Source organism: Camelus ferus, chromosome 19 (assembly GCF_009834535.1).
Source record: "Camelus ferus isolate YT-003-E chromosome 19, BCGSAC_Cfer_1.0, whole genome shotgun sequence".
NCBI classification, from domain to species: Eukaryota; Metazoa; Chordata; class Mammalia; order Artiodactyla; family Camelidae; genus Camelus; species Camelus ferus.
The window spans coordinates 32,981,722-32,994,695 of NC_045714.1; the positions used below are offsets into that span (position 1 = coordinate 32,981,722).

At 43.4% G+C, this 12,974-nt stretch overlaps 1 protein-coding gene across 2 annotated transcripts in view; it reads left to right on the forward strand.

Annotated features, from left to right (window-relative positions):
• C19H20orf194 (chromosome 19 C20orf194 homolog) overlaps nt 1-12,974 on the forward strand; it is a 107,955-nt gene that overhangs the window by 44,764 nt on the left and 50,217 nt on the right. Inside the window, exons 11-18 of one of the 2 annotated variants that reach the window (XM_032461940.1) lie at nt 491-572; nt 2,180-2,216; nt 5,178-5,265; nt 6,444-6,520; nt 8,142-8,186; nt 8,546-8,591; nt 11,418-11,529; nt 12,488-12,558. In XM_032461940.1, coding sequence (XP_032317831.1) covers nt 491-572; nt 2,180-2,216; nt 5,178-5,265; nt 6,444-6,520; nt 8,142-8,186; nt 8,546-8,591; nt 11,418-11,529; nt 12,488-12,558 — 558 coding nt within the window. The remainder of the gene's footprint in view (nt 1-490; nt 573-2,179; nt 2,217-5,177; nt 5,266-6,443; nt 6,521-8,141; nt 8,187-8,545; nt 8,592-11,417; nt 11,530-12,487; nt 12,559-12,974) is intronic. The other variant, XM_032461941.1, reaches the window with a different exon arrangement.

Genomic DNA, 12,974 nt, shown 5'->3' on the forward strand with positions numbered 1-12,974 from the left:
AAACAGGGAAGAAAAATAAGAATTTAAAAATTTAGAGAAGTTATTTTCTCTTCTGGAAGGCCTGTGTAGAGAGATGAAATACAGATGAAGATGGGGAAGCTGGGTAGCACCCTTCTTTCCTGAATTTGTAGTTGCCCCCTCCCCCCACCATATCTGCACATGTCAGCGAATGTCCTCACTATGAACATTCTGGACTAAATATTAATGACAGTCAAACCCCAAGCACATTTCCTCTTTTCCTTCTAGGTTGTTAACTCATTAGCATCCTGGGCTGACGCAACAGCAACCCCACAATACAGCCAATAAAAACACAAGATACCATTGGAAAAACAGCAGTTAAAGGAGATCTTTCCCTCTATGTCTTTAAAAAATAATAAATCAGCTGTTAATGAAATAAAATTGATTTCCATTGCCTATATTTTGTTTCTCTTACAGTACACACTGAAGTCCCTGCTCCTTTTTAACTTTTTTTTTTTTCCCTGACATCCAGGTAGTACAGTGTGTTTCACCAAAAGGGCCCCTTGCTTGTTCAAGAACATACTTTTTTGGAGCTACTCATGTTCCTTACTTGGGTAAGTCCTTGTAGGTTGTCATCTCATCAACTTACCTAAACGAATTTTTTCTCCCGGGAGCTAGAAATGGACTCGCAATTTACTACTTTCCTCAGAAACTCATTTTGTAGCCTCTAACTCCCTCTCTGATTCCAGATGGTGAGTTGATATACCTAATACATTTCTCACAAAGTGTATTTCAGGAGGAATAATTATCAGCTATATATATATTAAGTGTAATTATGTGTAAGACTGTGTGCTTGTTATCAGAGGGAAGGCAAAGATGAGTCAGTCCTAGTTGGAGACAGCAGGAGGAGGTATGGGCTGCAGCAGGAGTTTTAATGACTCAGCCAGGTACCCACTGTTCTTGTGAGGAAGGTGAGGAAAGGGCCATGGTAGAACCCATGAGCTGGGAACATTGACAGGAGCAAGTGCTCTGTGCTGAGGAGGCAGCCATAAAACTAGGCTGACTGAGGCTGCCCTCCTTGCTGGGGTAACCAGAAGCTGCAAACATCCAAAGAGACACAGAGAAGAACCTCTATAATGAATGAGGATCCCAGCACTGTTGCACAGAGGAGAGTATGCCAGGACTCAGGTTTTTTCCTGAGTGTTGTTATATTAGCTGGGGAACTCTGAAAGCAGCATTACTTGAGTTAGATAATTAAGGAGATGAAAAAAGAGGCAGATCTGAGTCTGCTTACTTATACCTCCTAATTGAAAAAATTAAAAAGAGGCAAAAACATTCCAGAGCCTAAGATTCTGCATGTCTTCTCTGGTATTTAGTGGTGATGCTGAGTGGGTTGTCAAAGTCAGTGTCAGGGCACATGCACCCCAGTGTACACAGCAGCACTATTTACAATAGTCAAGACATGAAAACAACCTAAATGTCCATCGACAGATGACTGGATAAAGGAAATGTGGTATATATACACAATGGAATATTACTCAGCCATAAAAAAGAATGAAATACTGCCCTTTGCAGCAACATGGATAGACCTAGAGATTATCATATTAAGTGAAGTGTGTCAGACAGAAAAAGACAAATATCATATGATGTCATTTATATGTAGAATCTAAAAAAAAAAGATAACAAATTTTATTTACAAACTAGAAATGGACTCACATACATAGAAAACAAGCTGTGGTTACCAGGGGAGAAAGAGGTGGGGAGGGATAGATTGAGAGTTTGGGATTAACAGATACACATTACTGTATATAAAATAAACAACAAGGACCAACTGTATAGCAGTGTTCAATTTCTTGTAATGAGCCATAATGGAAAAGAAACTGAAAATACACACACACACACAGACACACACACACACACACACACATAATTGAATCACTTGGCTGTACACCTGAAACTAACATTGTAACACTTTGTTACACTTCAATAAAAAATAAGAATTAAAAAAAATTTTTTAAGTCAGTGTCAGAGGCGAAGGTCCATGAGGATACTGGGAAAAGCTAGGTTTCACTGTTGTTTGTGTTTATACTATGTTTAACTCAAAAGAAAAAAAAAGTAGCTCCTGACATCTCCTTCAAATTAAGAAATTCTAGTCTCTTTGTGAAGTGTTTGCATCTCCTCTAATCTTGTCACATTCTTAATACATGGTCCTCTTTCACAGGGGATGACAACAAGCTGCCCAAGAAAACTGAACAAATGTAAGTCTTCATTTCTGTTACATGTTTTTCTTTCTCAAAGTTGAGTTACTCAGAAGTTGTGGCTGTCCCAGCCACCTCCTTTTGAGATCAGTATTGGGTAGGACATCTGGTTTAAGTGGCAAGCAGAGCTGTGTCGTCTCCCAGGAGGTTCCAGCTCCTACCTCTCATCTTGAAGTGCAGGCTGGTGACTCTGCCAGGTTTGCTATCTGCTCCCCTCTCCAGAACTCAGAGATTTCCTACCTGCACACCCATGCATTTAAATGGCATAACTCTTCTTAATATATCTTCTACATAGTACATTTTTTATTAGAGGCTTTCCAAAAAAATAAAACATTCTGAAACCCATTGGGAGAATCTGTGTGGAACCACATCTGCTCTGAGGAGTGTTTCCTCTGAATTTGATACTCAGGCTTATGGAACAGAGCTAGGATCTCAACTCAGGCTGTGCAGCTTTAGAAAAGACCTAGTGTTGACTTCTCTCCCCTGCATATAGCAGGAAACCAAAGACAGGAAATAAACTCATTAATGCTTATAGTAGTCTCCTTGGGCTGCCATAACAAAATACCACAGACTGGGTGGCTTAAACAACAGAAATTTATTTTCTCATAATTCTGGAGGCTAGAAGTCCAAGACCTAGGTACCAGCAGGGTTTGTTTCTGGTGAGGCCTCTCTTCTTGAGTTGTAGACTACCACCTTCTCAGTGTGTCCTCACCTGGTCTTTCCTTTGTTTCTCACATGGAGAGAGAGCTCTCTGGTGTCTCTTCTTAAAGGACACCAATCCTGTTGGATTAGGGCCCCGCCCTTATGACCTCATTTAACTTTAATTACTTCTTTAAAGGCCTGGTCCTGTCGCCACATGCAGTCATATTGGGGATCAGGGCTTCAACATGAGTTTTGGGAGGACATAATCAGTCCATAGTAATGCTGGAATTTCTGAATACCATAAAGGAATTTTCTTTCAGAAGTAATGAACATAGTAGAGTTCTATTATTAACCTAATTAATTATCCCAGCACAAACTAGTGTGGGCTCTGCTTCCCAGAGGCTAGCAGAGACAGGCTACAGAGAATCCACTGCCCTGGATCCTCATTCTGGACCCTTAGCCATCCTGCCTAAACCAAATCCATTGGTGCCCTGCTTCAGGGGGTGGTGTTGAGAGGTAGTTGGGCCCACATTAGGTGCCTTGGTGAATCACAGGGCTGGTGGAAGCTTGGGCCTTATGGAGTCCTCATGGAAGCGGCAGCAGCACCATCCAGGCATAGAGCAGTCCCGTTCCTAGTTATGGGCCTCAGGCCTCCCACCCAGGCCATTTTATGAGTCAGAAGCCAAGTAGCTCTGTATTGAGCTCTTGCCTGGGGGTCTGTAGGAGGAGGTCAGTGTTGGTACTGAGTGATGTTTGAGTCAAGCTGGCTGAGGGAGGGAGGAAGGGTATGTTGTATGTATTTGGTGTTGGCCTCTATAAAGTTTTGGCCATTAGTGATGAAGTGCGAAGGATTCTCATCATACGTGGAAGTGGCCAAGCTCATTGGCAGTGTCCGTGCTGGGCACCTTCTACCAGGACATACCCCTCTGCTGTGGGCTGGCCAACAATCTTCAGGATACATTGAACCTTGGTGCTGTCATTTTGTTATGTATTCTTTCTCTCTTCTTTTTGCTTCTACCCAACTGAAATCTCTTACCTACGGTGCAGAGTAGGAGCCAAGGAGGAGGTTGAAGGAGTTGGCAGTGTCACGTGGCACAGGAAAACAGCAGCAGGCTGAGAGCAGACGTGAATTCAAGTCTGTTGTTTTCTTTGGCCTTGGACAACTTACTCCACCTCTGTAGGCCCTACTTGTTTCTTCTGTAAGATGAGAGCCTTAGACCAGATCATTTCTGTGTTCCTTCCTGCTATCAAATTCCTTTTGCCTTCCTTTACCTGTTAGAAGATTCTTAGGTTTAAAAAATAGACTTAAACTTAGGTGAGGCAGCTTCTTGCCAAGCTGCCTTCCCTGCCTTTCCAGCCCTCATAGATGAGCCCCTTCTCTCTGTAATTATCCTAATAAGATCCTGGGTCTTGTTCCCCTAAAGCAGTGGTTCTCAACCTAGGGCAATTTTACCTCACCAGTCCCCCCAGTCCTTCCCCATCCCCCACCCCCAGGGACGTTTGGCAATGTCTGGAGACATTTTTGGTTGTCACAACTTGGGATACTTCTGAGAGGCCAGGGATGCTGCTAAACATCCTTTCATGCACAGGACAGACCCCACAACAAAGAATTAGCTGACCCAAAATGCAGAGATTGAGAAACCCTGCCCCAAAGGGAACCAGACTTGGATTTTCTAGAGATGTTCATGGAAGTCCCTGCCTGGCAAAGAAATAAACCTCCTTAAAATGACTGTGGGAAGTGAGAGGTCAGACAAGAAGAGCAGGATTGGGGGTGGAGGAGGGTGAGTGTAGACAGGAGATGCTTCTCCTCAAAGCGTTCTGTATTCTGTAGACCAGATAAACTGTTTAGAAAGTGGTCTATGGCTGATAATTTGAATTTAAATGGAACCCATCTTCTCTTCAGCTGGATAAAAGTCTCCCATCCTGAGGTTCCAGTGGCAGCCAGCCTTTAGCAGTCCTGGGGAGGGGACAACATGAAGATGGGGTGTGGTTGGTTCCTGGAAAAGCAGGAAGTTTGTGTCATGACACCTTCCGGGTCCTCATAGCGGGTCAGGGAGCCCACATGGTTTTCCTCCGTTGGATCACAGACAGGGAGGGCTGGTCTTTTGAGCAGAATTAAGATGAACTGGTTCTTCTTATCATGGTTTAACAAAAGCAAAATAAAAATTAGATGGGGCACATGACTTTTAAAAGGTTTAGAAATCAAGTTCTGTTTTTATACCTTTCTCATTCTGTTTAAAAGTCATTTTCTTAGAGAATGTCATTTATGTGCATGCAGCTTGTGATGCTGGAGTTAACCCTTACTTTTTGTCTTTAAAGTAGGCTCTTGTCCCAGTTATATGCTGCTGTTATGGAGGCTGTTTTGGCTGCCATTGCATGTTATGCTAAAACTTCCAGTCTAACAAAGGTAATTTAAATACCATGTTTCTCTTTCTTTAGTAGTTATTTTAATGAAAAACTTCTTATCCGTCTGTTTTTCCCTTGGACACCTTACAGTACTTAGTTTCGTGTGAGCGTGGGTGCCAGACAAGGAGATGCGTTTCGAGCTCTGAACTTGTGCTGCCTGTGACCTGCCATTGTCTGATGAATGGCAGCTAATCAGCACTTCTTTGCAGATATCTGGTTGTGTTAAAGAAAAATCATTCTGTAGTATATTGTTTTACTTCAGTAGTTTTTTTTAAAGGCTTTTAAAAGTTAAAAAATAAAGAAAAATATTCATTATTCTATTGTGAGTTTTTATAAAGTTAGGTAAGTTTGTTTTGAGCTACCTAGTTTGATTTACTATAATTCTGTTTTTAAAAAATAACTGAAGATTAGAAAATCTGACTTGCCTCTCCTAGATAGGCGCATGTGTTCTTGTTCTGACTGTTAACTTCCTTGCTGTTTTGCGGTTACCCTGCCCTGCGGAGTTGGATTCTATATCTGCCCCAGTAAGGAGATGAGAAGAGTCGGGCTGATGCCTCCCAGTGCCAGTAGGACCTTTCCTGAAGCAAGCCATTTGACATTGGAAAGGTTGTGTCGTAGACATTGAAGAGACAGTAGCCTAGTTACCAGCTCCTTGCCATCTCCCCTCCTCACTGAACTTGAATCCCTGATACTTGGGATTTCTCAGCCCTTTAGCTAAAAGCTTATGCAAAACAGTAGGCTGTCCTTCAATATCAGTTCTGCACCTTTGTGTTTTAACTGACCTTTTGTAGCTCTAGTTATTTAAATATTCTTGGCATCTGTGCAGAAACAGAGGGCAGTGGTCCCTCCCCCAGAGCCAGGGGAGAGGGGAGGAGAAAGTACTTTTCCAGAACTCACAATGGCACTGTGCCAGCTGGTTACAGCTCACCAGCAGATCAGGTTGTAGTGCCCACCTGCCTGAATGAAGTGTTTTCTTGTGAACTCAGCCTAAAGAAAGCAGGCACCTGTTTCCCTTAACAAGATGTTTTCATTTTAATCTGTTGATGTATATACAAAGCAGTCACATAGAGGGGATGGGCAGTGTTCTGACCAAATGTTAGGAGGGCTCTTCCTATCAGTTAAGTATGCTCTTTCGTGTTGTAAAAGCTAATTCTCTCTGTTTTGTTACTGGTTTTACAGGCCAAGGAGGTAGCTGAGCAGACCCTGGGATCTGGGTTAAATTCCTTTGAGTTGATGCGGTTTAAGGCAGCCCTATAGTAAGCAATGACTGATATTGTCTGTAAAATTTTTTCTTTAATGTTTGTGTTTTAAAAAACCCTTTCTCCCTTGTATATGATATTCTGTCTCCCCTTTGAGAAATGTTCCAGTAAAACAGTAGGATGTATGAAGGAGAGTCATTCATGATCAGGGCTTTATTTGAGAGGCCAAGGAGCCAAAGATGGAGGAACTGTATGAGCGTCAGACACACTGACTGGGGCTGCAGTGGGAGGCAGATCAATACTAGAACCACAGGAGACCCGACAGACCTGGGTTCAAAGGTCAGAAGGGTGAAGCTGGGGGCATAAGTGGTGAGGTGTGTTAAGATCGGGGGCCCTGGGCACATGAAGATGGTCACTACTTAGAATAGTCTGCCGTGGGCCTCATTTGCCTCTCGGATGGTAGAAACCCCTGAGCCTGGCCATGTCTCGGTCTAGAAGGCCTAGGAGTTTGGCTTCCTGGCAGTATTCCCACCACACATCTCCTGGCACATCGCAGTGGATCTCTGTGTGGTCTTTGTCTATAGCTTAGTCCACACTTTCTATCCCATTTGAGGACCACTTGGTATACTGGTGTACTTTTTTGCAAAAGAGACAAAAGACACCAGTATCAGGGAGTTTCATTTGGGGGTGGGTAATTAGGTATTTATTTTAATGACGGTACTGGGGAATTAAACCCAGGACCTTGTGCATTTCCTCATCTTCCCACCATATAGAGTGGATTGGGCAAGTGAATGGTAGCTGCTGTCTCAGTGGGGTCTTCTCTGGTACCATCGGCATGGCTGACATAATCATTCCACTCCTCCTGTCCTCAGGGCCTTGCCTAACCCAGTCAGCCTTTCCAGGGCAGGCCACCTCTCAATCCCAAGGCCTCCTAGGCTTGGGTGTCCCACTATACCTGGAGGAAGGAACAAAGAACCCCCAGGCACTAGGAGGAGAGTCTTCCAGGGCCAGTCCTCCACCCTAGATCCCTCCTCCCTTCTCTCCACGTGGTCACTTCCCTCAGACTGCATCAGGTTAGCAAATCTTCTCCCAGGAGGAACGTGGGAAGTTAGCATATGACTGACCAGTACTTGTTAACGCAAAAACTAAGCTTACACAATTTAGAAACTTTCTTTCACAAAAAGAGTTGAAGCCAAAGGGTGTTCTGGCTATTCCTTAGCCTGACCATGCCCGTAATTACCAGCAGTTGACTGTGGGTAGCAGTCAGGCTCCGAGCAGGGATGGCAGCTTGACTGCGAAGGTGTTGAAGAGGAGGAAGATCAGGAGAACATGTCTAGGCTGTGGGCCAGAGGCCCCAGGCAAGTATAGAAGCTTGCACCCAGTCTGCCGGGGACAACGGTCCTGTCACATAGTTCACTTTTTCTCTGTCCAAGAGTCAAGATAGCTCTGAGAATCTGCACAGAGGCAGAGCCATGACTGGAGTCAGACACTGGCCTCACACTGGCTGTTGGCATGGTACCCTGGGGCAGGTAGCTAATACAAGGATGACGTACACCTGACTGGTGACCGTGAGGGCCCAGCACAAGTGCACTGGAGTGGCAAGTGTCTGGGGAAGATGCCAATCCAGTGGTCAGCAAGAGAAGACTGACTTTTGTTTTATTTTGTTTTGGGTCTGTAGCTCCAAGATGGCTTTTCATATACATGCTGTGAATAATCAGGGAAGGTAAGTATGTTTGTGGTGCATCCTCGTTTGAGCCAAGTTTTAGGATCAAAAAGAAGAGAGGCTGCCTTGTAACTGCTGGCATGCATGGTCTTCTCACAGTTCCCCACCTGGCAGTGGCATCACTTGAGGGCTGGGTTCGGCTTTGGCTGTGCTCGGCTGAGACGCTCTACCCTGATGCTTCCCACGGAAAGACTGGGGTTGGGGGTGGAGGACCTAATTCCTTCCAAGTGGAATTCTGCATACATACCATCCAGTGTCTTGAAAATCCCTGAGAGAGAGCTGAGGGTGTGAGTTGCTGCTAAGTTGAAAAAGAAGAACACTGTAAACTTAATCTCTCTCCCATCTCTTTCCTCTTCTAGAATCGTGCCTCTGGACAGTGAAGATAGCTTATACTTTGTGAAGACGGTAAGCAGAGCTGTTACAGGTCAGCTGGCAGGTGATGGCCTTTAGAGGACATCCACAAGGGGTGAGGTGGGAGTAGGTGGGAGTCTTGCACAGCCCGTCCCTTACCTGAGAAAACTAGTCTATTTTCAGGACTGTTCCAGCTGCAGCAGTGGAGAGCCTGTGCTTTCTGAGGGTGCCCAGGCAGCTGTGCCAGGCCCACCATGTCCATACTCCCACGTCTAGGCGCCTCTGGGCCCAGAGTCTTACCTGGGAGATGGGGGGTGGTAAACACCTCTTCCTGAGGTTAAGAAGGTTTCCTCCAAGTGACTGAGATTGCTCTGATCTCACATGCAAATGGGAGCTGAGGACAATCTACCTCAATGCAGACTGAATTTTCAGTGACTTCTATGTGTTCCAAGGCCTGTGTTGACGCCCTTATTTAACAGGAGCTTGTGAAAATAAAAAACAAACAAAAACCAGGGGCCTGAGTCTCCTGTGAAGTGGGGTAGTCAGAGTAGAGCCTTCTGACTTGTGTGCTGAAGGCACACTGAGGGGCCAGGGGAATGGGATTAGAGATGCAGAAATACTGGTCCTGGGATGTGCTGGCATGATCTTGGGGAACCAGAGTTTCTAGGCCAGTTGCTCCCAGCCACAACCAAGTCCTCTGTTTATTCCAGTGCATTCTGATACAAAGAAGATTGGCAAGTAATGCGTGGGAGGATGGTGGACATCCTGCCAAGGTTCTGGTTGTAGTATACATAGGTACAAGTTGTACCTTGAGTCCATTCTGTGGCTACTCCCTGAGCCTTGATTTCAGTGAGCTTTTGGTCACAGGGAACTGGGTGGGTGAGTGTGTATGACTTGGTGCAAATGCATGCCCAGCGCCATCACCAGTGGACAAGCAGTAATGTTATCTCATCTACCGAGAGTAATATAATGTGGGTAATTATTTAAGGTTGTGAGTAATTTCTGTTTCTATAACGTACCTGCTCCCTGTATGTGTCAGTGTTTTGTATTGATGTGCTTTTAGAATTAATTGAGATTTTTTTGGTGACATTGTTAAGACACTGGGAAATGCTTTCTGATACTTAGGTGATAATACTTCATATCCTTGCAGGACTTTAAATTCCCTGACTTCTCTCCTTAGACTCCTGTGCAGTGCTTTGGAAGATGCTTTGCACTGCAGTAGGTGACTAGGAGTCCAGTAGAATTACACTATTATGTTAAGTATGCATTTAATAGCAGCTAATAAAATAGGAAAGAAAAGATAAGACAATGTTTTCTGTCCAAATCCTGCCCTCCTCTTCAGACAGAGATGAAGTTCAAGCCTAACCCTATTGATTTCTCCCTACAAGTACTGTATTCCTATGGTACTCACAGGTTATACTGCATAAATCAGGGAGTAATTCTATAATAATGTGTCACATGACGACTTCTGTGTAAGAATGCTCTTGTCTCTCCAGCTGTACGTTACAGGTTTCCTGAAGACAGGAACCATGCTTTATATTTTTTCTCTCCCCATGCCACATGTGGGAAGTGCATAGCAAGTGTCTAACAAATATTGCTTGTATTCTTTTTAATGTTCTATCTCCCTTTCCTCAGTACCAGAGGCCAAATAAGAAAGTTGGGGATTAGGAACCCACAGGATTTGTCTTTCTAATTGATCTGGGAATCAAAGAAGTAGAGTTCTCATTGTCAGTTAAGAGAACCACATAGCCTAGGAAGGTTCTGTGTCTTCAGATACTCAAAATTCTTTGAAGCAGATTAGATAAACCTTCCAGTTGTGAAGCCTAATTAGAAAGTTAACTAAAAAAGTCTGCATGTCTCTTTTGTACATTTATCATGACAACGTGGAAGATTAAGGACTTTGACTCTAACTGTGGTTTTTTTTCTTTTCAACTCTTGTGCCATCTTATTTTGAGACTCGCAATCCCTTCAAGAGGCCTGGGTCTTTGGTCCCTGTCCTGAGGGTAGAGCAAGGGTCCTGGGCGAGGACAGCAAGGTGTGAAAATGAGCTCTAGCTTCAGGATCTTTACACTTTGCCATCCAGCAGTGTCAGGCCAGGAGGAGGCACACCTGCAGGGCTCATTGTGCTGCCTGCCCCGTGTGCATCACCAGGTCTTCACAGGCACCCTGTACTCTCACTCTGGCTCATACCATTTTCTGCATTTCCTCTGCAAGATTCTCCTGAGAATTACTCCATTTTCACTAGTTTTTAACTAATTAAAGCCTTCTTACCAGCCATTTAGGAACTCTCTCTAAGTTGCTCCTGTTTTTTGTTTTTTTGTTTGTTTGTTTTTCCCCAACCTACTGAAGCCTTGGTTTTTTTTTTCTTTTGTCTTGGCCATAAAAGCTTGACCAACTGTCTTTTAATTTTTTTTTTTTTTTTGGTAAAGGAGCATTGTCAGGTTTTGACATGTCCCCCGAAATATCCATGAAAACATCTATCCCCCTTTCCAGATTTGTTTAAAACTCTAGCCCAAACTAAAGAAGGAGTGGGTGAAAGTGTGGACAGGCTGGGATATGACACTAGTTACAGTTAAGAAGGAAAGCTGTTGCTGCCTCTTAGGGAGAATAAGCAGTTTGAAGGAATTTATAGAAACATAAAGATACTCTTCTAGCCCAGTATGTCTCTGACCAAGGAGCAATTGCAGGGAAGCCTGAGTGATCCTGAAGTCATCTCCCCAATTCTGAGATGTATTTGAAGATAACTTGAGTTTTCCTTAGAAATTCACCAGTATTCTTTTGCTATCAGCCTTAAAGCAGTATTACATGGTCTGTTATGGGTCTTCCCCTGAAGTTTTAGGACTGACAGCTGCTGTAACTCTGGTTTCTCCTTTGATGCAGGCTTGTATGACCATCTATGACATTCCTGACTTGCTGGGAGGAAGAGGATGCTTAGGATCTGTGGTCTTCTCAGAATCATTTTTGACATCTCAGATCTTGGTTAAAGAAAAGGGTAAGTGTATGTGGTCTTTGGAAAGTGCAACTTGAACTTCTTTTTTTTGGCAAAATCAATCATAAACTAAGTCAAAAGCAGAAATAAACTGGGGAAAATATTAGGTTACTTACAATAAGCAAAGGGTATATATCCTAATTTATGAAGAGCTTTTACAAATTAATAAGACCAGCTACCCAGTGGCAAATGGGCAAAAAAATATGAGCAGACAGTTCACCAAAGTAGAAAACAAAATAATTTGTAATATATAAATATATATATATATTATCTTTATACATATATACACACATCCTTGAATATGAGTTTAAACTACACAGGTCTCCTTATACACAGAATTTTTTCAATAAGTACATGTTACAGAACTACACAGTCTGTGGTTGGTTGAATACGTGGATGTGGAACCATGGATACGTAGACCTGACTGTAAAGCTATACGTGGACTTTCAACTGTGCAGAGGATCAACGCCTCTAACCCCTGCATGGTTCAAGGGTCCTGTGGGGTCAGGGGGTGAATATGCTTTACTAGTAGTCAGCAATTTGAAACAATAATTAGATCCACTTTTTTAACCATTATGTTAACAAAAAATTCTGGAGAATGATGATACCTAGTGCTAGTAGGATGAGCCTGATGATGTTTTGTTTGGTGTTTTATACACCTGACTACCTTGATAAAAATTAATATATATACCTGACTACCTTGATAGATTAAAAGGACTCTTCATTTAAATGTGTGTTTCTATTTGTCATAAAAAAAAAATAGAGTTAATCACATGGGGAAACCTTTCTCCATTCCCTCATTAGACTGCCTATCCCCAGATGAGGAAGGCATCAGCTCTGTATACTAATAAGAGGATCCTTCACTCCTGAGAAGGGGAAGGACATTAGCAGGCTGGGGCTGCAAGGTACTATTATGCTCAGGTGGTAGGTGGTAACCAACGTGTCTGTGGTCTTCCTACAGATGGCACTGTTACCACAGAAACCAGATCCATAATCCTGACAGCCGCCATACCCAGATTCTGCTCCTGGCTGGTTAGTGTCATTCATCAGGTGAAGCGGAAGTAAACGTGGAGAAATTGTGGGAAACATTTGAGGAAGACCCTCTTCCCTAGGTTCCTGGTGGGATGTCAGATCCTGACCTAGCTGCTATTCAGGAATAGAAGTTTTTATCTCAGCTCCGTCTGTTTATACAGACAAATCTAGTTTCTTTAACTCTCATAATCTTGGAAAAGTTCCAAAAAGAAAGAAACTAAATAATCTGGGTCCCTATTAAATTGTGCAAGGAAGAAATTAACACTCTCATTTTACAGATGAGGAGACTGAAGCTTAGAAATTGACCAACCTGTCCAAGGTCACACAGAAAGTGAGGAGTGGATCACATGCTCCCTTTTCTGGTCAGAATGGTTGCTGCTGAGTTTTTACAGCCATGTCTGTACATGTAGAAAGGC